We start from the raw sequence: 26,715 nt of genomic DNA, 5'->3' as shown, positions 1-26,715 counted from the left end.
AGACTGATTAAAAACCAGGAAATAAAAAGCCTCAGGGCCAAGGGCCACCATTTCCCCGGTAGGAGGGCCCCGCCACGCCGGGGACGCCAGGACCTGCCCAGAGGCCAGCTGTGTGGCCTTGGGAAGCCCAGATGCAATGGGAGGGGCGAGACGAGGAAAAACTGGGCTCCACACGTTTACCTGCGAGAACCATTTAATAAAATCAGAGTCCTTCATACACGCGTGCCGGGCTCGGCCCGAGCTGCTCCCGGCCGCAGGGTGTCGGGGTGGCGCGGTGCGGGGACCACAGGGTCAGCCGCCGGCCTGCAGGAGCTTGTGCTTGACCGTCGTGCTCTCGGAGCAGAGGTGGACAAAGAGGGTGCCGGCGGCTGTGCGGGCCCGCAGCTCCTGCCGCTCGTAGTCGTGTGCCCACTCGATGCTGCCCCACCTCTGGATCTGAGGGGAGGACAAGACAGTGACGGTGGAGCCATGCCCCACCCCCAGAGCAGGGCCGAGGGGAGCAGGCTCCGACCACGCCCAAATGCAGGGACACGCGGGGCAGCAGCAGGTGACCACTCGCCAGTGGGCAGAGCAGCACCCGGACCGCATGTACACCTCCCTCCCCGGGCCTGACGTGCCCACGAGGAGGGGGCGCAAGGCGGCCTGTAGAACGTCGTCCTCCACGAGCTGCCTGGCCAGGCTGGGCTGCACGTGTCCCCCAGGTATGGGGACATAGCAACCAACCAGGGCCACGTGGCCACGTCAGCTGACTGCTGGGGAGCCCGGCGCTGCAGGGGCCCCTCGGTCTGCATGGCAGGCAGGGCTGCAGACTCTCCTTCCAGAACCAGATGGAGGACCCTGGACATCAGTGTGGCTGTTAGTGTGACTCCAGCCCATCCCGCGGGCTCCTCCCTGGCCAGGGCCCTCCCGGGAAGGCGGATCCATGCCACACAAGCTGCCTGCATTTCTGGGTGGCCCAGGACATCTGGACAGCTGTGCTGTGTCATCTGAAGAGCACTTTACCCTCTCAGAGACCTGCTCACGCGGATGGACGCTGAGGTTCAGAGAATGAAGGCTGGCCTTGGGTCCCGCAGCCCAGAGAGGAGCCCAGAGGAGAACCAGGCCGCCTGCCCCTCGCCCCCCACAGGTCACCCTCCTCCCACACAACCACTTCTGCTGTCCAGAGAGAAGCAGTTTCTGCCCTGACATTGTTCCGAGCAGATGACTACACGAACTAGGAAAACCCTGTCCTTACAGAAAGGCTTTTATCAGAGCAGGAGACAGTGTGTCACATGTTGGAGGAGGACCAAAAGGGGGCTGCACCAAACACTGCAGCGCTGAGTGAAAACGCACATGCCAGGGTAGCGAAACCTGATTAATTCTGAGCCCAGGAAATCAGAACTTGACTACACACAGCAGCCGCCGTGCGATCCTCCAGCCAGCGACCCGCGCTGCGTGCACGGCGGGGGTGAAGGCTGAGCCTGAGAGCGCAGACGTGGCTCTGGGCCATTTTAGCCTCCCCCAACCCCACCCTGCAGTTGTACCCAAACCACCTGGAACTGCCACACCTCGCCTCCAGCACCTTCTGGGGGTGCAGCCAGCCTGGGTGTCCTCCTGTGTGAGATGGGGAAGCCGCAGCCACACTGACCAGGTGGAGAGAGGAGGCGCGGCCATGAGGGAGGGCGGACACAGTGGGGCGTCACGAGTGTTACTCGACGCTACCTCTCTGGGCCCTCTGACTTTGGTTTCCAAACGAACATGAAAGCCACACAGGCCCGGGGCTCTCAGAAGCACTTCCGTCAGTCTGAGCGGGAGGGAGAGGCGGCCCCGGAGCCCGACCCGCACCTGGTACTCCTCCTCCAGGCGCGACAGCAGCACGGCCTGCTCCACTGTCAGGTGCCGGTCGAGCAGGCCCAAGGTCAGCACTATGGACTTGAGCTGGGTCACTACAAACTCAATCCCTGCAGGGACACAAGCTGAGTCAGACCCAGAGCACCCCCCACGCGGACACAGGGCGGGTGCCAGGCCCGTCCCTGCGAGCCCCTGAGCCCCAGTGCAGTGCGGGGCCCTGGGCCAGGGAGAAGTCCTTCCCCACGTTCCCAGCGAGAGAGCCGCTTCCCCGTGGGGGTCCCTCCTCCGCCCCTGCCTGGAGTGGGCGCCCTGCCGGCCACCATCCCGGCCCAGCAGAGCACTACGTCCTCCCGGGAGGGAGTGAGCCCGCGGAGCCCGCAAACTGGGTGAGAGGCTGGCATTACAAGCCCCTGCCCCCCCACCCCGGGTCCCGCACAGCCTTGCCCGTCTGCACGCCCTCCCCGGCCCACAGGCAGCACCACATACCCTGCAGGGCCCACATGCTGTAAGAGGCCAGGTGGCTGGCCAGCACCTCCCGAGTCCGGGCTGGGATGCTGGGCCCCAGGATGCTGGTAGAGGAGCCAATCTCCACGCTGTACCTGAGAGAAGAGGCCATGAGTGCAGTCCTGCTGGGCAGCAGCTTTTGCCCGGAGGCAAAGCCCCAACCCGCTGAGCACACGTGTGCCCTGCAGGGCACGTGGCCCAGGGGCCAGTCTCGGGGATTCTGGGAACTGCCCATGTAGTCAGTGGCCTCCCGACCTCGTAGTTTCCTTTCCCCGGAGAGCAAAGCCAGACAAGAAAGGCCTGGATGAAGGCAGGCTGGCAAGTCAGGAACAGGGTCACCTGTAGCTGCTGCCTGAGACTCCAACCTATTTGCCTGAATGTTCAGCAACACCGAGGGCTACCTGCTTTTTAAACCTTTTAAGAAAGTGTTCCACGTTTGAGCCATGAAAGGTTTCTTTAAGATACTGTTTTCTTTACAAGACTGTCTGCACTGTCCCGTGCCTATTAGTCACTGTCACGTGTTACCAAGGCTCTACCGCACACGAGGCGCTGTCTGGTCCGGGACGGGAGCCGGCTTTGAGAGCGATACATTTTTAAGAACCATCATAACTGCATAAATGCAGGAAAAACATAATGGAATAAGAGCAGGTTTTGTAATTTCCTTTCATATATCACTGGTTTTTCCCATCGGTTTAGAGTATTCTCCCTGAAATTTCTAATAGATCAAACGGAACGCTGGAAGTGGCCTCATCTTTCTGTAAAACATGAAGACGAGAAATCTCAGCTGCCACCAAGCTGACGATTCTGCACCACAGCAAAGACCTCCAGGCAGCTGAACTACCGATTTATCGCACCGGACTCCGAGGGGACGTCGCAGCCTCCAGTCCTTGGGTTTTATCCGACCCTGCAGTGCAGGGCTTGCCTGTCACTACAAGCCCGAGGACACCGACACGTCGTGGACGCTCAGGAGGTGTGTACAGGGGAAAACCAGTCCACCTACGCTGACGGAGGGCCCTGGTCAAGGCGGCACATGCTGGGAGCCCTTCCCGACCCCCTGGAATGACACGGACTGAACCAGGCTGGGGTGCGGTGCCCGCCCCGCTGTCCTACCTCCTCTCGGCCCACTCTGCCACCGGGTCCCACTCGCGCCTCTGCAGCTCCGCCAGCGCCTCCGGCTCCTCCACCCTGTAGCTGATGCAGCAAAGTCACCTTCATTCACACAGAAGCACAATCCCTTCCCAGGGACAGTCGGGAAGCCCGCGGAGGCAGCAGTGCAGAGCCGCTGCACCCCACCCCACCAAGCAGTGGGTCTTCAGGTCTGGCCTGGGGGCCTGGGGCCTGTGGGGAGGCCCACCTTCAGCCCAGCAGGACTTATGGAACCTGCCCTCTGGGTGGAGACCAGTTCTGCCTGGGGCTTTGGAGCCTGAGTTTGAGACGCACTGTCCAGCTGTGCACAGGCCAGGATGCGGCACCAGGCCCAACGCCGGCATGGCCCTGGGGCCGCCCCGCAAGAGGTCGCGCCCGGCCACGAACCACCTTGCCTGCCTGCACCTCCTGAGCCCACCTGCCTCCCCACCACAGATGCGGGTGCCTGACGCCCCGAGGCAGGCTGAGCCATCGTTCTGACCAGGAGACGAGACGGGGTCAGCCACGGGGAGCTGGGCTGCAAGGCTTCCTGGGATGCGGACCCAGTGGGCACTGGGAAGGCCCGTCTGGTGCGAGCAGAAGTGGGATGAGGGGTCACGACTGTGCTGGGGGTCGGGCTGCCCAGGGATGAGGGCCCCCAGGGCAGAGGGAGACGCTCAAATTTAACCACTGTCAGAGATCCAGGACAGCTTCCAAGAGACCCCCCCCTTTCCCTGAGCTGGGCTGAACAGGCTGTGCCCGGCAACCAAGTGGTCCCTGACACAAACGGGACAGACTTGCCAGGAGCATCTGTGCCCCCTTGGCCCCAGTGCTGCTGTCAGGGCACCCGTGAGAGGACCTAGAGCATTCGGGCAGCAGACATGGAACTGCTCAGCCACGTCACTGACCCAGCAGCTAAAGAACACAGGTGCGAGGCGGGGCTCCCTAAGTGGAGCAGGCCAGCTCCTGAATATAGCAGGGGACCACCTGCATCCAGCTGACAAGTGGTGAGCAGGACGTCTGTGTGACAACGTGCGGGGACAGGAGTCCAGGGTCAGAGGCCCCACTGGGCAAGGCACATGACCCCGGAGCCTGGACCTGTCAGGGGCCGTGCTGTGGAAGAGGAGGCCTGGGGCCCTGGCACCAGTGCTGCCCGTGAGCCCTCCCTTCCAGGATCTGCAGAGCAGCTAGGTGCGGAGGAGAGAACGCTTGGACAGAGGGAGCAGACAGCCCAACGGACTCACTCAGGCCCCTGGGAGGCGCCCGTATGGCCATTACCAGATGGTGTCCGTGTCCAGGAACTTGACAGCCGCCCGAATCAGCTGGTCCTTGTCTCGCTGGGTTGGGTTGTCCAGAGCCGTGTTGCACAGCGTGGTCTACATCAGAGGCAGAGGGCCAGTCAGCACCACTGATCAGGCAGAAGCACTGCATCCCGAGGACGCTCGCTGCACAGCACAGCCAGGGCCCAGCGGCAGGAACCGCTCGGTCCCCCTGCACCAGGCTCCGTGCCAGACTCAGGGCTACAGGGCCTCCTGGCACCGACTCGCCAGCCCCAGGATCAGTGAGACCCCCGAGGTCTCAGGCCCTCCACCACCAGGCTCTGCACATTTAACTCCAGCCTTGCAACAACCCTTTCCAGGAGGTACTGTTATCGTAACATTCAGAATGTAGAACCCAGGCTCACAGAGGTCAAGTTCAGAAAATGAGCGTGGAGACACCACTGGAACTTACATCTGAGCAGCCGACTCCCCGATCCCTCAGGGAGCAGGGGGATGAACCAGCCACTCCAGGGGCCAGACTGGTTCCCCAGCTGTGCCTTGCTGTCTGCAGCTCCTCTGACAAAGACCGCACGTCATCAGAGGCTGGGGAGAGGCCGCGCGGGCCAGGGAGGGGCTGAGGAAGCCCGCCTAGTCTGCGTGTCCCGGCCGAGCTGATGGAGAGCCGGCCTGTGTGGGGACCACTGCCCACCTTTCACGGTGGGGAGCCCTGGCTGAGAAGGGGCAGCAACTTCCCCAAGGTTACCACTTGGAAGCTGCAGAGCCGGGGCCCCAGTTTAGTGACCCCTTCCCTGCCCGCTCTTGGAGCACCTCGCTCAGTGAGCTGCCTGCGTGTGGACCAGGGGCTGGCTCCATGGCGAGCGGCCCCCATGGCCACAGATCTGCGCCGAACCCCAGGCCAGGGGCGGGCTCTGGGCTGGGAGGGGGCAGACAGCCACCGCAGTAACACAACCACAACCACAGAGCGCGTGAGAGCTGCTGGGACACAGGAGGAGAGTGGGGCAGCGGGAGACATGTCCGGGGCCTGGGAGGAGTCAGGCCAGAGGGCGGTGTGCCTGGAACCCCAACCTGGGGGCCGGATCCGAGTTGGGAAAGGGGCCTCGGTTTCTGCAGGGTGCTGGCTTTGTTACCAGGTGCATGGTGTAGGGCCTGATGGTGTCCTGCTGGGAGTCCCACTCGGTGGCCACTGCCACGGCGAGGGCCTCGCTGGGGACAGTGAAGATCTTGGCTCCGGGAGTTCGCAGCTTCCTGTGGTCTAGGTTGATCTCAAAGCCACCTTGAAAGATCAGACGAAAACCTGTCAGGGGTTGTTAGTGGAATCGAGTGACCATTGCTATACTTAATTACTTGAACCGGTACAGACAAGGCGCCGAGTCCCTTCACCGTGGGCTTCCAGAACCACAGCCGGCAGATGCGCGAAGGGGAAGCTCACCGAGGAACTGGCGGAGACCAGAAATGTTCCCACCCGTTCACAGAAGAACACAGAAAGAGAAATGGTCAGAATTTCAGACACTCACCTTCACCCTGTGCGATGCTGACGTTCTGATAAAACCTCTTCCTCTCTGTTGGAAAGATTTTTCAAAAAGCCAGTTTACAATACTGCGGCAACAGCCCAGGAAGTGACGAGAGCAGCCTGGATCACTGCTGCTAATGCTGACTGACGGATTTCCACATCGCCGTTCAAGGTCCGTCCCACTCCATGGCTTCTGACTAAAGGGGAGGAACCATTCACTGTCCAGGGACGACAGAGCAACAGGTCCCGCCGGCCCCCAAGCCCAGCAACAGGGACCACACAGCATCACGAAGCTGCAGACTGACCACCTGACACTTCCTGCCTCAACTTCTCAGCACGTCCCCCGCGACCCGCTGCGTGCTCCAGTCTAGCGTCTGAGTGGGACAGCACCAGAGACCCACCCCGGGCAGGAATCCGGCAGCTCAAAGGCTCGTGTGGAAAGCTAGCGTGTGCGTGCGTGTGTCCATGTGTGTCCACGTGGACGGTGCACACGCAGTAAGGAGAGATCCCAAGAGCATCTCCTACCCCCCCATCCAGTTAATTACCCTGACTAACCAGCTCACCTGCGTATCAACAGACACTTCAAACGTTTCCTTTCAAAAAGGGAGAAACTGGGGTCCTGTGTTTTCTTCTGAAAACAACAAGTACAATCACACGTGAGCACTAACCACACTCCCCCTCTTACCTGGAGGGATTAAAAACCAAGCGTGCCTCATACGGAAGTGTGCAGATTCCTCCAATTGGGCACATCCAGGAAGCTACAAAGCCTAAACCAGCCTCCACCACCCAAGAGAAACGCGAACCTCCTTTCTGCCTTCGCCTGTCCCTGCCCGTATTCACTGGGCACTAAACACCTTCAGCATCCCTGACGAAAGTCACTTATTGGAAGTAACGACGCAGCACACGACGAAGGAAGAGTTTTTAATGGTTTTTAATGCTTTTTGGTTTCTTTTAACACACATACAAAAGATCAAACTTAAAAGTTTATTAATTCAACTAGACTACGAAAATCAGGGGAACTTGGTTTGCGTGGGGGGGGGGGACAGTGGTGTCATGGAGACAGGGTATCTGGTCTTACTCCAAACATGTATTCTTGTGTTTTCCAACCTCAGGTTCTTCATGTACCTCATCTGCTATCATTAACACTCGCACAAAGAGGCCACAATTACATCTCCACGATTGCACGTACTAAACTAAGGCTCAAACTATTTTCCCACAAAAAAACTCGTGTGCCTACTATGTGGCAAGTGCTGGCCCAGGTACTTGGGGCAAAACAGTGAACAAAGCAGACAAAAATCCCCATCTTCGTGGAGCCAAAATTTATTTTTAAAGGGGATCTGATCTGACCACTGAGACGACGCAGTTACAACCACAGCAGAATTTACCACCTCTGTGTGAGACCATAATGGTGATTTTCTCAAACATCCGACACCAAAATAGGAGGCTTACCCGGCCCTGCTGCCCTTAAGTGTCCCACCTCAGCATGCCATCGCGGTCCACGCAGGTGGCAGGTAAGACACGCGGCTGGAGGCCCCTGTCTGTCTGGAGGCCTGGATGGAGGCGGCCAGCCTGTGCAGTTACCTCCAGAGCCAGAAAGGCAGGAAGTGGGAGGGGATCTGAAGCTCTGACTCACACCGTGGGAAGGAGCCGCCCCTGCGGCAGCAGTGCCAGCGGAGAGCCTTCCAGCACCCGGCGCGACACGGACCTGGGAGGTGGGGCCTTGGGCAGCACAGGCAGGACCTCCCAAAGCCGCCAGGGCGGCGCGGTTCCCCCCAGAGAAGCCTCCCTGCCCTCGGCCCTGCGCCGCCGCCCGGCCAGGCCCACCTCCGCACCTGAGGACAGAAGGGCGGCCAAGCAGGCCCGCGTGCAGGTGGTTTTTAGGCTCTGCTGTTCGATGGCGCTCTTCTGTCCTGGCACAAACCTGATGGTGCTGATCTCCTCAAAGCTGCCCCTGCCCTCGAGACACCTGCTGCCTGGGGGGACGACGGACCAGCACACGATAAAGTGACCAGGATGGCCAAAGTGCAAGGACTGCTTTAGACACGCCCCAGGGCAGCCCCCTCTCGCCTGGGCCAAAGGAAGGCCTCCAGGCACCGGGTCACCTGAGCCCTGCAGGAGGGGCTGAACTGTACCTGCGGCTTCAGAAGGGAGCGTGTGCCCCTTCCAGCAGAAGGAACCGCTTACAGGGGGCTGCCGGCCTCAGGGCAGCAGGGTTCCAGAGAGCTGGAAAGGCAGCTCCCGCAGAGGATATCAGAGCGGCCCAGGGGCCCCAGCAAGGGGCAGAGGGAGCCGGGCCAGGGGCTCACGAAGGCAACCAGAACAGGACCTGGAAAGTTCATTCAGTGTTTCCAAAAATATCAGGACAGACGGGTTTTGCCTGGACCCTCAAAGGTCCTGGGTCACAGAAGACACGTCACGAGACCACCAGGACCCTCGTGAGCGCGGAGCAGTCCCCCAGAACTCGAGTCTGCTCTGAGCTCAAGCACCCCCTTGACAGAACATCTGTTTCCGTGGCAAAAACACACTTGCTGCTTTCTAAGTGACAGTTTTAAGGACTCTGTGGATACAGAGAAATGGGTTCGTGAAAAAGCACTGAATTTTAAAAGCTGGCCAGAAGAAAACAGGCTGTGAAAGCAGAGAACATCGAAAACCTGCTCAAGTGAAGAGGACCGAAGTGTCCTCTGGGTCCACTGGGTCCTTTTTCCTGCGAGGTTGCCTCAATCCATACACAGAAACCGACAGTTTTCTCTCACTCCCCCGCTCCTCCTCCTGCCCCAGGCCTCCCGGACCAGTGAGGGACCCTTCCACCAGCCTCAGTTTTCGGGCTGGCCTCTGCTTTGCAAGGACTGAGAACCCCAGAGCTGCAACCTCTAGAGAGCACCGGGCAGAGGAAGCGCCTTCTCCTTTTCAACAGCGCCACCTGGCGGGCCTCCGGCCTGCAAGCTACATCCCGACTCAGGGCATCCCTCCGCACAAACCTGGGGCGGCTCAGACCAACCGTTTCCAAGGATAAAAACTCCTCCGACCGACTACACCAAGAACTCTTGCAACTCAGGAATAAAAAGACAGCCTATCGGAGAAGCGGTCAAAGGATCCGAACAGACACTGCTCCAGAGAAAATGCACAAATATCCAAACAGCACATGAGAAAATGCTGGACACCATTCGTCATCACGGAAATGCACACCAAAACCAGGAGACACCACCGCACATGCAGTAGGATGGCTGTCATCACAAAGACACATCCGGGGAAATCAGGACCTTTGTGCCTTGCTGGGGGAAGTGTGAGATGGTGCAGCCACCCTGGAAAGCAGTGTGGCAGTCCCTCAGAGAGCCAGTAACCGTGTGATCCAGCATTCTACTCTTTCGTGCGATCTGTGAGAAATGAAAAAATACACCCACATAAAAACCTGTCCTCAAGTGTTTACGGCAGCATTCAGAATGGCCGAAACATGAAGACCACCCAAAGGTTCATTGATGGATGAATGGGTAAGTGAAATGTGGTGCATCCACACAATGGAGTATTAGTCACCTATGAAAAAGAACGGAGCAGCAATATATGCCACCACTGGGGTAAAGCCTGAAAAGCTAGGTGAAAGAAAGTCAGCCCCAAGACCACATTCTATTTATAGGAAATGTCCAAACTAGGGAAATCTACAGAGACAGAAAACAAAGTAGTGGTTGTCTAGGGCTGGGGAGGCTGGGGGGTACTCGGAGGGTGACAGTTAAAGGGCACGGGGATTCCTGTGGGGTGACCAAAGTCTTCTAGAACTGACGGCTGCACAACCCTGCAAGTATACTAAACACCACTGAACTGTATGCTTCAAAGAGTGAATTGTAAGTAAACCATAACTCAACAAAGCTGCTAAAAAATTCTCCAGGCCAAATGTGTCTGCTGCGGCAAAGAACACAGGCGGGCTAAACGACCAGACACACCTCCTTCTGAACTGCTCGAGCACCCCGAGCAGGGGTCGGGACGCTCTGCGGAGAGCCAGACCAAGTATTTTATTTTAGGCTTTGCAGGCCATCTGGTTGGTCCCTGCTGCCACCAGCCAGCTCTGTGCCGTGGTGACAGCAGCCCTGGACGTGTGTCAATGACCAAGCAGAGCTGTGTTCCAAAAACTATTCACAAAGGCAGATGGCAGGCTGGGCTCCTCACCTGCAGCATCTCCCTTGCCCTAGCATAAGCGCTGCCTGAAGACGGGCAGAGACGAGAAGCTACATGACCTGTCCAGGCGACAGACACTTGCAAACAGAGGAGGCTACCAGCCTGGACCTCACTGGGTGCTGTCCTCACCGGACAGGCAGCCTCTAGAACCTTCCCCTCTACACAGCTGACGGCTCTGAGAGTGGGTACAGAGCTGGACTGCCATCCTGGCCACCTGGCACCATCTCCACACCTGGTGACTCTCTTCTAACCTCCTCCTCACCTCTGACAACCTTCAATGTCATAGCCACTCCTAAGGAGCCAAGTTCAACCTGCTTGACTCTCCAAGTCTTCATGGAGAAGGCACACTTGGGTTTAACCTCCCCCTCCTCCAAAACTCACAGCCGCTCAGACCATAAAAGTCTTCGCAGAGACTCAAGGCCGGGGTGCACCACGCGCCCATGGCTCTCCACTCTTCTGCCCATCCTCACTTCCCTCCATATGTGGCTACCACCAGCCTAAGCTAAAATGTCTGCAGTAGAAAGGAACGGGGCAGATCAGAGCCACCACAGTGGGGAGTGGCATCCACCAACCTAAACGAACCTTCTGCTTGTGCCAACTTAAGGGAATTCCTGACTGTGTCCCCTTCACTCATATGTGCCTCCCCAGGGCATCATAAAGGACAAACAACACTCAATCCATCACACAGACACTACACTCCAAATGTGGGGGGGGTTCCCCACCCATCAACTCCACCAGCTGGGTGTCCTACAATCAACTCAATTCTGACGCTGTCCACCTGGAGACAGTGTTGAATCCCACAGGTTAAGGGCTCAGTCCGACAAGCCTAATTTCCTACAGGATTAATTTGCTACAGCAGTTCACAGAACTCACGAATAACAGTTTACTTACCAGACTACCAGCTTATCATAAAAGGATACAACTCAGGAACAGCCAGATGGAAGAGACACGTGGGGCAAGGCAGGGAGGAAAGAGAGTTTCCATGCTCTCTCCGGGCACACCACCCTCCCCGCAGCTCCATGTGCTCACCAACCTAGACATTCTCCCAACTCTGTAGTTCAGGGATTTTATGGAGGCCTCATTACACAGAAACAATCAATTAAATCATAGGTAATTAGTGATCAAGTCAATCTCCAGCCCGTCTACCCTCCCCAGAGGTCAGGGGCTTGGGCTGAAAGTTCCAACCCCTGTGGTTGATTCCCCTGGCAAAAGTCATCTCATTAACACAAACTCAGGTGTGGCTGAAATGGGCTGTTATGAGTAATAAGAGGCATCTTTCATCTTTCATTCTGGAGCTATTTCAGGACAAAGACCAAATATTTTAACAAAAGGTTCTCCCGTGACTTTACCTCTTCGTAAATGACAAGGGTTTTAGGAGATGTGTGCCTGGAACCAGAAAATACGTACACCTCCTACTATGAGTCACAGCCTCACAGGTGCCCCTCTTTCATCCTCCTTCCTGGCTCCTCGTGGACCTCCAGGCCCTCTGCCTGGCCCTGGCATGGGAAACCTCCCCTGCTGCATCCAGCCCCCTTCTCCATTTGCATAAAATCATGGAACTTGCCTCAAAGGCAGCCTAGTCCTTCAACACAGAGGAAAATCAGGGCCGAAGGAAGCAGTCACGTGCCAAGATCACACAGTGCCTGTTTGGCCAGCATCAGACCCCAGGTTTGTGCTTCTGCCCCAGCGCCAAACCACCTGTGAAGTTCCAGATTTCCTAACGCAGGCAGTGTCACAGCAAGGTTCCTCATACCTGCTATCACCTCAGTGTGTTCCAGCTGCCAACACTCTTCCTCCTCCTCTACTCTGAACTGTGACTCATCTGTCAAGACTCAGCCCAAACATCCTGTCACCCAAGACTTTTCTAGACGCTCAACACCCCCAAGATGGGAGTAAGCGCTCCTCTGTACACCTCTGATCACAGGATATTATAGGTTATTGTTTAATCGGATAGTATAAGCTTCTTCACTGGACAGTGGACATCACCTGGGTGGAAGCCATGTGTGTCTCCAAGATCACGGTGCCTCCTGCCCTCAGCGGATACACCAATTGAATGGAAGGCGAGTGTTACTACTCTTCACTCAGGGAGTCACTCCCACTGTCATCTCTGATGAGGCTTTCATGAAAAAGCCACTACCTTCTTCTATGCCTCATCAGAGTCAGAAGTGGAGGAAGGGGCACGAACCTCACAAACCTCTCCAAGTCTGCTCTTTGACCTTGGCGCAATCCTGGTCCAGAACCCGAATTTCCTTGCCCGAAAGCAAGGATGACATCTAACTTCCTTACAGAACTGAAGAAAGCCGCACGTGACAAATGACACTTGACTGTGCCCTGCGGCGGTCCCTGCCCTTTCGGGGGCTTCCCTTCTGATCTGCGACCTGTCTCAGCCACCGCCACCCTGCACGGCCGACCCCTCCGCCCGGTTCGGCCTTGGCCTCCCTCACCTGCCGGGGGCGCGTAGGCCCGGGCAGGGGTCGAGGGGCTCGGCCCCGACCCCTCGGAAGCGGTGAAACTGCCCCGGGGCCGGTTCAGAAGGCGGCGCCCTGCGTCCCGCAGCCGGAGGCAGCTCCTCCACATCGCGCGGGGGCCTGGGAGGACAACCGCGTGAGAGCTGAGCGCGGGAAACACAGGATATGGGGGCCGCACGCAGCGTCTCACCGGCCGCCGGCGTCCTCAGCCTCCCTGGGCGCCGCCATGTTGCGCGAAACACTCACGGCGCGCCGTCACCCGCGCCCCTCGCACGCCGCAGCCAATCAGCGTCACAAACGCCCGGGCCCCGCCCCCGCGCCGCGCCTCGGGACGAAGACTACAAGTCCCAGAGGGCCAGGCGCCCGCCACGTGCTGTCTCCGCCGGCCAATGGGCGGAAGCGCCGCGCCAGCCTGCTCCCGCCCCGCGGCGCGCCCGAGCCAATCGGAAGGGGTGTGTGTGCGAGCGCAGGCGGGGAGGGGGCTCGCTCAGGACCCGGAGGCCCCGCTCGCAGGTCCCGGGGTCCCGGTGGCGGCCGGAGCGCCTGGTCCGCAGGCGGCGGGCGGGTGGACCCCTCCCGCCCCACGCGCGCGCCGGCCTCCGCCCCGGCCGCCCTCCTTGGCTCCCACGCGGCGGCGGCGGTTCCTCCCCCTCCCCCAGCCCTGGCTCCCGGGGACCCCGCGATGCCGGTCCGCACCGAGTGTCCCCCGCCGGCCGGTGCCTCGGCCGCGTCCGCCGCCTCGCTCATCCCGCCGCCGCCCATCAACACCCAGCAGCCCGGCGTGGCCACCAGCCTGCTCTACAGCGGCTCCAAGTTCCGCGGCCACCAGAAGAGCAAGGGGAACTCGTACGACGTGGAGGTGGTGCTGCAGGTGAGCGCCGGCCGGGGTCTCGGTCGGGGCCGGGGGCCGGGGGCGGGGCGGCCGGGCCTCTCGCGGCGCCCACGGGCCGGGCCGCGCCGCGCCGCGCCGCCGACTCCTCGAGCCCGAGGCCGCGGTCAGGCCTTGCCGCGGGCCTGCCGCCGGCCTCCCCACGACCTGCCCGCCCCCGGGCCTGCCCCTTCTTGGAGCACCCCAGCCCCTGGGGCCCAAGCCGGCCACCGACCGCTGGTGTCCGGAAGCCCCCGTGACCGGCCTCCTCAGACCTGGATCCTTCCTCCCTGTGGCCTATCGCCCAGGACCAGCCCTCCCTCCGGCCCTACTGGACCCTGAAGCTCTCTCCCACTGGTTTCTCCTGACTCGGGACCCTCCCAGGCTTGAGACGTGCCTCCTGCCCCCAACCCTCTCCTGGCTCCCAGAAAGCCTCAGGCCCTGGGGCCGCGGCCGCCTCCGGGATTTCCTCCTCGGGAGGGCTTCGTCAGCCCCCTCCCTCCGTGAGCCACTGAGCCTGAGAGCCCCTGCCCACCACTGACTCCTGCGCCACAGGCCGGGCACCCAGTCCTGGGTGGGCTCCTCACTGTCTGTTAGGAGCTGGCCTTCCAGCCCCCCTACCCCAGTCTCTTCCTGGCCCAGGCACGGCTTGGGCCTCACCCCCTGGCCTACCCCATCCTCTTCACACTCCAGCCGCTCAGTCCCAGTCTCCTCGGTCCAGCTACCCAGACCACCTGTCCCATATCTACGTTTGCCTCCTTTCTGGCTCCAGGGGACCTTCTTCCCATGTTCTTAACTTTCACTTACACGGCCAGGGCTTCCTTCCAGTCTCCTGTCCCCAGAAATCTAACTCACCCAGTTGTATTTCTCATACAGTATTTCCTTCCCATGTCCACCCGCCTCCCCCCGATTTGAGCTGGATTTCTGAGAACCTGCTGCCAGCCCTTGATGGCTCGGAACTGCAGCTTCACCTGTCCTAGCCCTTTCCTGCACCACACACCCCTCAAGCAGATGGTGACACACTTGACATCTTTTCCCAGCCAAAGGGGATGTGCAGTGGTGAATGCTCCCTTTTCTCTCCCTTCCTAGAGAACTGCTCCTCCTCTGTGCTCCCCTGGCCTGCCTCAGGACCCCCTCCATTTTTCCCTTGGTTCTTAGCCTGATACCCCACTTCCTAGATGGTTCCCCAAAGCCCCTCCAAACATCTGTCTCCTTAAAAGGCCTTCCAGAAGCTTTGCAGTCCAATGTGCTGCCTTCTGCTCCCACGTGTGAGGACAGAAAGAGGACGTCTCTTTTCCTTAGGTTGGCCCTTTGTCCTTTAATGATCTTAAATCTTCAAGGTTTGCTCGTTGTTGAGCATTCATTAGCCTTTTTTTTCTTACTGGTTTTTGGAAATAAATAATTTTTCCTTATTTTGATTTGGAAAACTATTTCCACGTTAATTGTATCTTTGGTCTATAAACTTAAATTTCTATCATGAGCCTTGATAGTGACTGTAACTGGAAAACCGCTGTGGCTGAGTTCTTTCAGTCTTCATAGTTACATGCCTGATGTGGCGAGCCCCCTTTTGCTTTAAATGTGAGAATTTAGTAGGAAGGTACAGGCTTTTTTTTTTTTTTCACAACCAATCATACATAACATTCTAGAAGTGAGATCCCCAGTGTGGGTCATGTTGGGAATGATCCTGAATTTGTGCCCATCGTTGAATTGGATGGTTTCTGACAGGGTTGGGGACAAACGGCAGGGTAGCCAGGTGTCACAGAGAGGGAGGTCACTCTCTGTCGTTCGCGTGTTGTTTCTGAATTCCTGTCAGGTGCCAGTGTCCTCGTGAGCACCTGGCTGTGGGGGTTGGGTTGGTGCATGACTGGTCCGTCCCAGGGCGGCCCAGAGCAGAGACCTGGCTGGTGGCACGAGGCCACTTTGAGTGGGTGTCTCGTGGTGGGGGCGGGGCCACGTCCAGGAGTGCTGCCCTGTGTCTGGGCTGGTGAGCACCTTGGCCACCGTGGAGGTGGTCGGAAGCATGTGAACTTCCCCATCATCTGGTTTTTCAGCCAGGACTGGTTCCTTGGACTCAGTCTTCCTAGAACACGTCTGCCTTTTGTGACTCCATCTCTTTCCTGCTTTCCGTCTATTTTGCACAACGGCTTGGTTGAGATACGATTCGTGCATAGCATACAGCCCACCCATTCAACGTACACAATTCAGTAGTTTTTAGTACAGACACACAGTTGTGTAACCATCACTGTGATCTAATTTTAGAACATCTTCATCATCCCCCAGAGAAACTCCATATCCCTTAGCTGCCACACCCTCCAGCCCAAGGCAGCCACTCACTTTTACCCCAAGACTTGCCTCTTCTGGACTTTGCCTGCCGATGGAACCCTGCAGCAGTGTGACCTTGTGTCCAGTGCCCATCGGGCCCAGTGTTCCCAGGTTCCGCCACATGGTGGCAGGCGCCAGCGCGTCATCCCTTGTTACTGTTGCCTGATAGCGCGGGGGGGGGGGGGTAGGACAGCTTGTTGTTTATGCGTTGATTGGGACGGGTATTTGGTTGTTTCCACTTTTGGGCGACTGTGAATCACGCGGCTGTGAACATTCACTACGAGTGTTGGAGTACACATACGTCGTTTCTGTTGGGTGTCTCCCTCCGAGTGGAACCCTGGGTCACGTGGTAATTCAGGGCTCACCGTTCTGAGGAACCGCCAGACAGATTTCCAGTGTCTGCACCGTCAGGCTTTTCCGCTGGCAGCGTGTGAGGGTGCTGGTTTCTCCGCGTCCTCGGCCCTCTTTTTGGTGGTAGCTGTCCTGCTGGCATGAGGTGGTAGCTCACGGTGGTTTGGGCCTGAGCTTCCCTGATGGCACGTGGCGCTGGGCATCTCTTCCGTGCTTCCGGAGCACTTTCTTTTTTTGGCAATTCACTTTAAAGGGTTCCTCAGACCTTGACGAGCTGCTGCCCGGGTCTTTTTCTTGCTACTGTGACTCCTCTACCATCCAAGAAGCCAAGACGGAAACGAAGGTCGGGTTGCTGTGAAAGGCGTGCTCCAAAGAGCAGCTGCTGGACACAGCTGCTCTGTAAGACCCGCTTGCTCAGTGCTTGCCTCGCCCTCCTTCTCACGGAGGGGCTGGTGCGGCGTCCGTTGAAAACCCTCTGCCCCGCGGTGTGTCTGAGTCCCCAGCCGTCGTCACGATCAGCTTGGGCGGAGCTGGGTGACACGTGGTGGGGTGGAGGCCAGGCCGGGATTCTGACTCTTGAGCTGTGATAATCTGGCAAACGTTGGCCAATTTACGGTTTGATTTTTAATCTTATTAGCAAGTATCTCTGCCACCTGATCCCCTTTCCACAGCTGTGAAACCCCAAACCATACTGAGTCCAGCGAGACCTGCACACGTGGGACTGAAGGCCTCAGGGTAGAGCTCTGAGTCCTTCACACACGTTCTTTGCTGAGCCCTGTAACGCAGATGGTCTGAGGCTAGCGTTGGGAGGTGAGGACGTTGCGGGGTATGGGCGGAGACCTCTGTCCCCAACTGGATGGTGGGGCCACTTCGCTGAAACCCGCTGGCTTTGGTGCTGAACTCAGCTGGCTGGCTGGCTTCACCACAGTTTAAAGGTTCGCCTGAGTATGTGATTTATGGTGTGCTGGAGAAGTTGAGTCCCCAGATCTGAGAAATGCCAGAGACTTTCCTGGCTTCTGAAACGCGGCCTCGCTCAGCACTGAGCCTCAGCGGCTGCGGGGCCAGCGTGCTGCCTCCTGCCTCGTCCCGGGGCTGCTCCGTGAGGGGCCCGGTCGTCAGGACATCTGAAGTCTGCCCACTTGGGATGAGTCAGTGCAGGCTGGGGAAACGTGCTGGTGAGGGCGCGTTCAGGTGCCGGTAACCGTATCCGTCCCACGACAGCATGAAGGCCGGGGGGCCCATTGCTTCCAACGGCCCGTTCCTTGCATCTTCCCGTGCCATCTTCTGGGCATTCTCGGGCTGTTCCAGTGCCTTATCGCTGGAGGCCCAGGACTGGGCAGTGCGGGGAGCAGAAGGAGGGAACCCAGAAGGCTCGCGCACACGTCTGATCGGCCTGAACCTGTGACTTGCAAGGGCTTGGGGTGCGCACTTGCCTGGGTCCTTCAGGGCTGCCGGTCTTTCGGGGCGGATCTGGGCCCTGCCGGCCTGGAGGAGGAGGAGGAGGTTGGGGGATGGGTGGGTGTGGGGCAGTGTCTCAGCAGCCAGCGATTGGTGGCCCCTAAGCGTCACAGCCCACGTGCCTTCCACCCCCTTTATTTGATTGGAGGCTCCTGATTCTTCTGGTCAGGGGCACACACACCCTTCTACAAAATGGGCTCCTAACTGATATGTATACCACTGAAGTCTTCATAAGAGGCCCTTTCTGATGTCCTGGTTCACAAAGAAATGCTGCAGGCTGGTCTGGGAGTAGGCTGGGTGGACTTGCTCGGCCCATGGGGCCGTGAGGAAGCCATGCAGAGACGAGGTGGGGGCCCCTGTCCTGAAGGGCACGCAGGGTGTCCCACTGAGGGAGCTGGAGGATCCTGGGGTCAGTGTGCTCGTCCTAGCAGGCTCGAGGGGCGGGGATGGCCGACCTCCTGGCTCCTGCACCTGCTGGACACACCCAGTGCGTGCCTAGCGCCTCCTGTTTGTGACGGGCTGTGTATCATCTCCCTGCAGCACGTGGACACGGGGAACTCGTACCTGTGTGGCTACCTGAAGATCAAGGGCCTCACCGAGGTAAGTGTGCACCTGGCAGGCGGCCCGGCGGCCAGCCTGAAGTGGGGAGGAGGGCTGGCCCACTCGCCCTGCCCCTTCCCGGCCCCGTGACCTGTGGGTTCTCTCTGGTCAGTTTCCTCGTCCGTAAGTGGGAATTCCAAGTGCCCGCTCCGTCCCCAGGGGCACAGCGTCCATGAGCGGTCACCGTGCTGGATGCTCACCAAGGCACTGAGCGTCCTCAGTCTGGAGCCCTCGTTTCCGTCTCCCCTGTTCCCCTGGCTCCCTCCTTCTCCACTAGGAGTTTGACAATTTCCAATGAAGTTTGTGGTTGAGACAAAAAGCTGTCTCTTCCCACCTCAAGAAACATCCAGCCAGGCAGGGGTAGAAAATGACAGTGAAATGCAGGGCTCTCACCGTGGACTTGCTCGCGGTCGCGAGACCGTGAGAACAGAGCAGGCTGAGCTGCGCGCGGCCGACGAGGTACTGCCTGAGCGGAGCGCACACACGAGGAAACCAGCATGGTTTGTAACGTGGAATGCTGGCGCTGATTCCAAAACTGGTCATTCTGGTCTTAGGAAGCCTCACGGAAATGGCTAAGTAGCATGAAAAGTCCGCCAACGGCGGACGGAGATGCTGTGACCCTTCCATCGGGAGCTTGTGGCCCTGGTGAAGGCGGCTTGGACACCTGGCTCCCAGGGGAAGCGGTGCTGGCACAGCCCCTCCCGCCCGCATGCCGAGCGGGGTCCGCTGTGGCACTGCAGCCGCTCCAGGCTGGCAAGCGGCGGCCGTCTCCTGCGCCTTTGTCCTGCCCAAGCCGCAAGAGTCTTTGAATTCATCTTTTTTAGAACTTTTTTTAGCACCTTTACCGAGAAGTAGTTCACGTCCCTGACAGTTCACCCACTTAAACATACAATTCATGGGCTTTTGGCTCAGTCACAATGTTGTATGGCCTCCTGATAATTTCCTAAATAACAGATCTAGCGTGGGGTCACTCGATGGCCTATGAAATGCAGAGAAGGGTGATGAGTCTCTCAGTGGCTTTACACCTGTTGTAAAACACAGGTGACCACTTGTGTTTGCTCCTCCGTTTACAGTTGTTAAAATAGCAGACGTGAGTGGCTGGGGTCTTGGTCCTTAGTTGCGATACAGAAGTGTGGAAAACGAACTATTCAGGTGCCTCCTACCTGCCTCATGTTCACCAACAGGCATGGTGTTTGAAGTTGGTGTGCCCTCTGGACATTACATCCCAGAATTGTGCGGGAGTGGGTGTCAAATAGCATCCTCTTTGTGATCCCAGGCCGGCCACGAGGAGGGACAGGGACATCCATGTGGAGGCCCCACGCTGGGGGTCATGGCCAGGCCCCCCGTCACCCCTAAACAGGTTGGGGGGCTCCTGAGGTTGTGCTCGGTTTGCTTGAAATGGGGGAGACAGGTCACAGGTGGTCACAGGTGTTCATACTGACCGACTCCTGGCACTGCCAGCCCCTGCTCTGCTAGGTGGGGGTGCCGTGTTCCGCTGGTCTCTCTGCCTTGCTGGCCAGTTGAACATTAATCCCCCCAGAAGGCAGGTCTTCCTGGAAAGCCAGACCCACCTCCAGCCAGTTTTTGTGACAACTTGATCACTTTATTCTTGTCTCTCATGGAAGTCTTGAAAAAATACGAAGGTTCAAAACTCAGGAAAGCAACACGCTCTATGTGGCTTTTAATTTAACATCTCAGGTCAGGTGCTGACTTACAGAGAACTTTTCCGCATAGCAGTCCTTCCTAAAACAGATCAGTATGATTTAGTTTATACCTTTAAAATCTGGTTTCCACCTAGGAACTTTTCTCCTCTTTAATTCTGTGTATGTAAGTATCTGTTCATGGATCCCTGCGACAGAGGGGTGAGGAGGTGGCGGTCCTGGGGGGATGGTAAGTCTGTACTGTTCCAGAGCCCATTGCCATGAGGACAGACTGCCCGGTGGGGCCAGAAGGCACCTCTGCTGTCGTGGCAGTAGTGGCCGTGCTCCCCCGGGAGGACCCCACGCTCCCTGGCGGGCCAAGCCGGGAGAAATGGCAAAGCCATCGGAACAGATTTGTTTAACCAGGAGGAGCATATGTAGAGGGTAAAGAGGAAAGTGGACCTCTGTGGTCCTGGGGCAGCACCCGGGCTGGTAGGCTGCACGGAGGCCACGTGGTTGGTTTTTCCAAATGCAGAGAAACTGTAAACCTTGCACAGTGTTGACTTTTCCTTCCGTTCATTGTTTTCACATCTGTGGTGCCGCCTCATTAGCAGATGAACAGGTGGCCAGATGGACAGGAGGGTCCCGTACACCTGGTCAAGGGGGTGGCTCCTTTATTTCCCAGTGGTTGTGGCTTCCCAGTGCAGTTTCAGAATGTTTCCCCAGCTGTGAGTGGTCTCGGCTCCTGTGATAGAATTAAACATTTGCCTAGTATATCAAGGTATTCTGCCACCACCACCCCCAAAACCCAAAGGCTGGTGCACAGGGGACAGGGACAGAGCCAGCTGGAGGCGTGGTGGCCGGGCCATGGTGCAAGGGAGGCGGGGCTGTGATCTGGGAGCCTCTCTGGGTGTCCTTGGTAAGTAAAACCTACAGTTACTGTCTGCTTCGTACATGAGGATATTCAGAAATGACTTGTCCGTCAACACAGAACAGGTGTGTTGGGATGTTCTCTGCTTCTAGCCGAGTGCTTGGAGCCCAGGAGACCCCCCCACCCGCATCCACGGCTACTGGACCCAGCTCTGGTCTGGCTGGTCGCTCAGCAGTGTGATCATTTTTTCACAGTTTTGGGAAGAAGTTAAAGCCAGGGTGGTTTTTCCTTTGTGAACGGTGGAAACTGTTTTGACACCTTGTGTTGAAATTTGGGTTTTTACCGTAGGAATATCCAACCCTCACGACCTTCTTTGAAGGAGAAATAATCAGCAAAAAACACCCTTTCTTAACTCGAAAGTGGGACGCGGACGAGGATGTGGACCGGAAGCACTGGGTGAGTGACTCTGCTCTGGGCCCTCGGGTCTGGTCCCCTGTCCCTCTCTCACTTCTCTGCTCTGCCCGTGGGAGCCTGCACCGCCCGGGGCGGCCTCTCACAGTAGGGTTGGCCAGGATGGAGATACAGCTCCTGCCCTGACTCTGACAGCACAGCTTAAGTGCAGCCAGGATGCCCCTGAAACCCCCAGCTGTCGAGTGGGGCCATGCGCTCACCCAGCGGTGGGCATGTCGAGGCAGCTGGGGCCCCTCTGCTCGGGGCCATTCGAGTCTTGTGTGTAAGAATCCACTTCTCAGCCTGTCCTTACAGCCCTTGGACTTAGTTGCTGTGCTGACGGAGAGTTTTGGTTTCGCACTGAGGATGTTCAGTGTGCTCGCCCCAAACCCAGCAGCCTGACGCGTCAGTAGTGAAGGTCCTAGAACAGATCACCTTCCCCGCCCTCACAGCCAGCCGTTTGTGCTCCCTTGAGACCAGGCTCCTGCTGACCCGCGTCTGACTGGACCTCCCTGCAGATCAGCTGCTTTCTTACTAAAGTTCTCCCTTGAGTTAGGAAAGGAACATCTATCAAATGATCGAATTTAAACTTGAGCTTTTAAGAATGTGTTTGGAAAGCTACGTGCTTTGACCACTGTAGGAAACAGACCCTGAAAGGTAGACAGTCGTCTGTGGCTCGGTAACTGGACGGAGCGAACAGGATCCAGTGTCCAGAGGTGTGGGGAGCCGGGGGAGCCCCAGGGCCTTCCTCTCCTGCTCAGCCCGTCTGCCAGCCAGCCTGGTCTTGCAAAGCAGGGTCTGTGGGGCCAGTGAAAACCCGTTTGAGGCGGAATTGGTGGCAGAGGAAGTACCTGGAATGCAGCCTTTAATTTTCCACCGACTCTCACTGGAAACAGCCGGCCTCCAGCCTTCTTAGGCTGGACTGAACTCTTTTGAGTGAGAGAGAGACTGAGGCGGCCCCCCTGGGCCCGGCCGCTGGGCCGAGGCGCTTTCCTCCCACCGCTCCACAGCCCGGAGCTTCCCGCTGTGCGCCCATGCTGAGTTTTAAATGTTTGAGAAAATTAAAGCAGGAGGGGAATAAAACCACCTATAATGACAAACACCTGAAACCACAACAGGTGTTAACCTTTTCCTAAACGTCTTCGGATACAAGTCCTTTTTTAAAAACAAACACACGCCCGTACGGTGCAGCTCCCTAGCAGCCTTTTCTGGTCGCTGCTCCACTCGTGGCCACGCGCCTCAGTGCCGTGTCCGGGCCTGCTTTACCGCTCCCCTCCGGCCCCAATGAGCCTTCAGCACTGCCCACTCGGACACCCCCTCACCGGCCGCCCCGCTTTGTCTGCCCAGGGACGGTGCCTGAGCAGAGGCCCCCACCGCAGCCACTCCCATCCTGCGGCCTTTCCCCGGGCGTCCCCTGGGCAGGCGTGGGACCCGGAGCTGGACACCCCCGTCCATGGTCCTCATTCTCTGTTTTCTGTTTTCAGGGCAAGTTTCTGGCCTTTTATCAGTATGCAAAGTCATTTAATTCAGATGACTTTGACTACGAGGCGCTGAAGAACGGGGATTACGTCTTCATGAGGTGGAAGGTAGGCCCCGGCGGGCTCCCTGGGAGCTCTGCCAACCAAACCCGCTAAAAGAAGGGCCCCGTGAGCTTCTACTTTAAAGTTAATGGTAAAAACTGCAGTTTCAGAGGTTGGGGAAGGGAAGGAGAGTTGTTTGGTCTCAGGAATCTCTCAGGGTGACGCCCTTGTGGGCCTCCTGGGGTCCCTGACCTCGCCCCCCGGGAGGGCCGGCTCCACCACAGGTGAGTTCTGATCAAGGTAGCACCGTTCTGACTGCTGCTGGGGTCTCCCCTGCCCTCTACTGGCCTCACCCCTGGCCAGCAGAAGTGACCCTCGGCTCTCGGGGTGACTGGGAACCCGGTGATGGTTCCCGGGGTCGGGCAGAAGGTGCTGCTCCGGCCATCCTTCCCTGGGCTCTGGGAGAGGGAAGCGAGGCCTCGGCGCCTCCTACTGGCTGCTGACAGGCCTGGCGGGCTCAGAGCGTGGGAGTCTGAACTCAGTAGCGGCACCAGAGCGTGAGCACAGGCAGGGCTGAAGCGCAGGGGTCGCGCCCCCATTAGGTCCAGGCAGACCCCGCGATGTGGGGCCTTGGAGCAGCCTGCAGCTCCTGACCCCCGTCTGCCTGCAGGAGCAGTTCCTGGTTCCCGACCACACGATCAAAGACATCAGCGGTGCCTCCTTCGCCGGCTTCTACTACATCTGCTTCCAGAAGTCGGCGGCCTCCATCGAGGGCTACTATTACCACAGGAGCTCCGAGTGGTAAGAGCCCGCCCCGGCCCCTGCTTCTGGAGGAGGCCTCTTGGTGGCTTGCATGAGAGTCACTCCTGTCCACACTGCAGAGCAGGCGAGGTGACAGAATGAAGTCCTGGGTAAAGGAGCTCATCGCAAAACACTTTGCAGCAGCAAATATTTTCTGCTACGTTCATCTCAATCTCGCTGGTTCTGTGTTTATTCTGCCCAAATTTTAAGATCCCTCAGGGGACAGTGGGAACTTTGCCGTCAGCAGCCTTTTTAATCTTGTGGCCACCTGACTGCGGCCAGGTGACCGAGGGTCCGGAGTCCCTGGTCCTCTGTGTGCCTTCTGTGGGCTGGTATTGGCCCTCTGGGGACTCTCCTGGCCCCTCGCTGCTGTGTGAGCCCGAGTCATACCTGCAGGGGGTCCTACCGTCAACGCCTGACTTCCTCTCAGAGCGCAGGGACACTTTCTTACAGCGTCTTCACCCCGTGGTGGCTTGTGAGGGCCGCCGCCGGGGCTGACTCAGTTTTCCTGGTCAGCGGGAGCAAAGGGCAGCCCCAGCTTCTCTGAGACCCGCGCTTACTAAGGTTTCAATAACGGCTTGGTTTTCGAATGAGGTTTTAAAACTTCTCATGTCGTTTTTCAAACAACAGCTTTATTGAGATGCTCACGTACCACAGGATTCACTTGCGTTTAGCGTGTAGTTCAGTGGGTTTTCGTGTTAGCAAAGTTGTGCAGCCGTCACCACCGGTTTAGAACATTTGTCCCCACAGGAGGACACCCTGTTCCCCTTAGCTGTCCCCCAGCTCCTCATCCCTCCCAGTCCGGGCGACCACTGGCCCTCCCCGTGCGTAGACGTGTCCGTTCCGGGCGTTCACGTGGGTGGAACCGTGCCCGGCGTGCCTCGTGGTTCCGGGCCTGCGTCTCCCAGGGAGCGTCGTGCTTTGCAGGCCCCGTGTTGTGGCGGCTGTGAGTACTTTGTTTTGGTTGATTGGTTGGTTTTTCTAATTTTTAGTTTTTGTGGCATATGTGTGCGTGTTTTTACTGAAGTGTAGTCAGTTTGCAACGTTGTGTCAGTTCATGGTGCTTTGTCTTCATTGCTGAGGTGTTTCCTGCCAGGTCGGGTGGAGCTGCTTTGCTGTCACCATCATCGTTGGTAACTGGCACGCAGGGGGCTCCCGCCTCGCGGCCGCCGTGAACAACACTGCTGCCAACATGGGGGTGTTTAAGTGCCTTTTTCCGACTCCTAGGGGGAAGTCGCTGGGTCACGGGGCAGTTCCGTATTTGGCTTTGTCAGGAGCCCTTCTCCACAGCAGCTGCACCTTTGTACCTTCCCACCAATGATGCGCAAGGGTCTTGGTTTCTCCCGTTTGTCCACATCTGCCTGGCACTTCCCACATCGTTGTGGTTGTAGGAGGCTCAGAGTAGAGGCCCTGTGGGTGTGAAGGGCCGTCTTCCGGTGGCTAATGCATAATCCTTTCTTGATGATGATTGTTTTGGGTGAGAGAAACTGCTTTTCCCTGTGCACGAGCAGGGGAGAGCTGACACCCACACTGTCAACCCTGAGTGTCCCCACGTGGGGAGCATCCTGGCCTCAGTCTCTCCATTGTTGCTAGAGCCCCCTGGGCACCGGTCCCCTCAGAGCCCTGTGATGGTCCCGAAGTCTAGTCGCTGTGTCTGGGGAGGCGGGGAAGGCATGTGGAGCCCCCTGAGGTCGAGGGTCTGCTGTGACGTTACCTTTCCCAGGCTGTCTCTGGGCCCCGGGAGGACTGGGAGCTGCCCGCGTCACCCGGAAGCCCCGAGAACAGCAGGGTGGAGGGCGGGCGGCCGGAGCCAGCAGCCCCTCGTCTTCTCGGGCAGACTCACAGCCTCGGGATGGGAGCAAGGCCTTCCTTCCAGCAGCGCGTTCTGGGTGCAGGTCAGGAGGATGAGCCAAAGGTGCAGCACGGAGCCGGGCTCGGCCCGCCGCCCCAGTCCCGGCTGGGGTCTGCCGGCGCTGCAGCTCACCGAGGTGCTCGCACCCTTGGTTGCTTTTCAGACATGCAGGCCTCTGCCTCTCCTCCTGCAGGTACCAGTCGCTCAACCTGACTCACGTCCCTGAACACAGCGCGCCCATCTACGAGTTCCGGTGACAGCGGTTCGGAGCAACAGCCGAGCAAGCCGCACTTGGCGAACAAGAGCTTTGCCAGGAGAGTCGTGCAGCTGCTGGAACCAGGAGAGCGTGTGTTCCTGTTTCTTCACGAGCAGACTCGCATCAGAGCATGAATGTCCACCCACGGCGTCCAGGAGCGCGGCGGGCGGCGCAGGGGCCACCTCCGAGCCTCCTCCCTCTCGCTGGCAGCTTGGTCTTAAGCTGTGTTTAAGCTACCTTCAACGCACTTTTCCTTCCTGCACAGCTAACTTCTGTATCACTGAAATGCCCCTTCCTTCTTCCACCCTGGCTTCCAGCCGACCGGCAGGTCGGCCCCGGCGCCCTTGGCCTTGGCGCTCGGGGGTTCCCACCCAGGCCCCTGCCCCACTTGCTTAGCCGGTGGCTGAAGAGAAGGCAGCCCCAGCCCTGTGCCCCCGAGTGCTGCGCAGGGAGCAGGCTGGTCGCCTGGCGGGCTTGGGCGCTGCCAGCTCTGTGACATCCGGGCCGAGCCGGCGGCTGGCAGGTGTCCCGGGCCTGCCGTCAGGGCCACAGAGCCTGAGGCTTCCAGGTCCCCGGTCCTGCCTACTCAGCACGTTTGCTCCAAACTTTCGAACTTGAGGGCAATATTAAACTTTAAAAAAAAGAGAGTTTTTTATTACAGAATAATTTTTATGGTCCCTTTAATAGGGATCCTATGGCAGATGCACAACTATTCAGAATTACACTTTATCGTTTTCACATTGAAAACAGCAAATGTCGACTTAGCAGTTTTATACCTGTATCTGTATGTAAATGCGTGTTGAATCAACCAGCAGTTGGGAGCTGGCCATCCTGGTGCAGTG

The 26,715-nt window shown here is 58.3% G+C and overlaps 2 protein-coding genes and 1 long non-coding RNA gene across 4 annotated transcripts; 1 reads left to right on the top strand and 2 right to left on the bottom strand.

The window, feature by feature from the left end:
- Window positions 1–175: 175 nt before the first annotated feature.
- Window positions 176–13,698, bottom strand: ATPAF2 (ATP synthase mitochondrial F1 complex assembly factor 2). 2 transcript variants are annotated; one of them, XM_072938543.1, is made up of 8 exons: window positions 13,581–13,698; window positions 6,254–6,298; window positions 5,867–6,012; window positions 4,738–4,835; window positions 3,445–3,525; window positions 2,317–2,429; window positions 1,825–1,940; window positions 176–435 (listed from the first exon to the last, which is right to left on the bottom strand). In XM_072938543.1, the coding sequence occupies exons 3-8, from the start codon at window positions 5,873–5,875 to the stop codon at window positions 292–294; spliced, it is 561 nt and encodes a 186-aa protein (XP_072794644.1). In that variant the 5' UTR covers window positions 5,876–6,012; window positions 6,254–6,298; window positions 13,581–13,698; the 3' UTR covers window positions 176–291. The 2 variants fall into 2 exon arrangements, with proteins under 2 accessions (XP_072794644.1, XP_006213907.1); XM_006213845.4 differs by lacking the exon at window positions 13,581–13,698 and adding an exon at window positions 12,861–13,130.
- LOC140686043 (uncharacterized) lies at window positions 6,305–8,075 on the bottom strand. The gene is made up of 3 exons (XR_012059472.1): window positions 7,699–8,075; window positions 6,813–6,880; window positions 6,305–6,446 (listed from the first exon to the last, which is right to left on the bottom strand). It is a non-coding gene; the product is annotated as an uncharacterized lncRNA (long non-coding RNA).
- Window positions 13,259–26,520, top strand: GID4 (GID complex subunit 4 homolog). The gene is given in 8 exon segments (XM_072938542.1): window positions 13,259–13,365; window positions 13,367–13,453; window positions 13,455–13,755; window positions 18,424–18,483; window positions 21,343–21,450; window positions 22,929–23,030; window positions 23,635–23,765; window positions 25,811–26,520. Coding segments are annotated over 8 exon segments (945 nt in total). The 5' UTR covers window positions 13,259–13,273; the 3' UTR covers window positions 25,875–26,520.
- Window positions 26,521–26,715: the final 195 nt, after the last annotated feature.

This window comes from Vicugna pacos, chromosome 16 (assembly GCF_048564905.1).
Source record: "Vicugna pacos chromosome 16, VicPac4, whole genome shotgun sequence".
Taxonomy (NCBI): Eukaryota; Metazoa; Chordata; class Mammalia; order Artiodactyla; family Camelidae; genus Vicugna; species Vicugna pacos.
Note: the sequence above shows the minus strand (reverse complement) of the source record. Positions and strands in the feature narration are given on the sequence as shown.

Coding starts and splice junctions, on each gene's coding strand:
- ATPAF2 (XM_006213845.4), bottom strand. CDS start 12,993: ATGTGGAGGAGCTGCCTCCGGCTGCGGGACGCAGGGCGCCGCCTTCTG. Junction 6,299..12,860: donor GGCCTACGCGCCCCCGGCAG/GTGAGGGAGGCC, acceptor TCTTTCCAACAG/AGAGGAAGAGGTTTTATCAG. Junction 2,430..3,444: donor GCAGAGTGGGCCGAGAGGAG/GTAGGACAGCGG, acceptor CTCTTCTCTCAG/GTACAGCGTGGAGATTGGCT.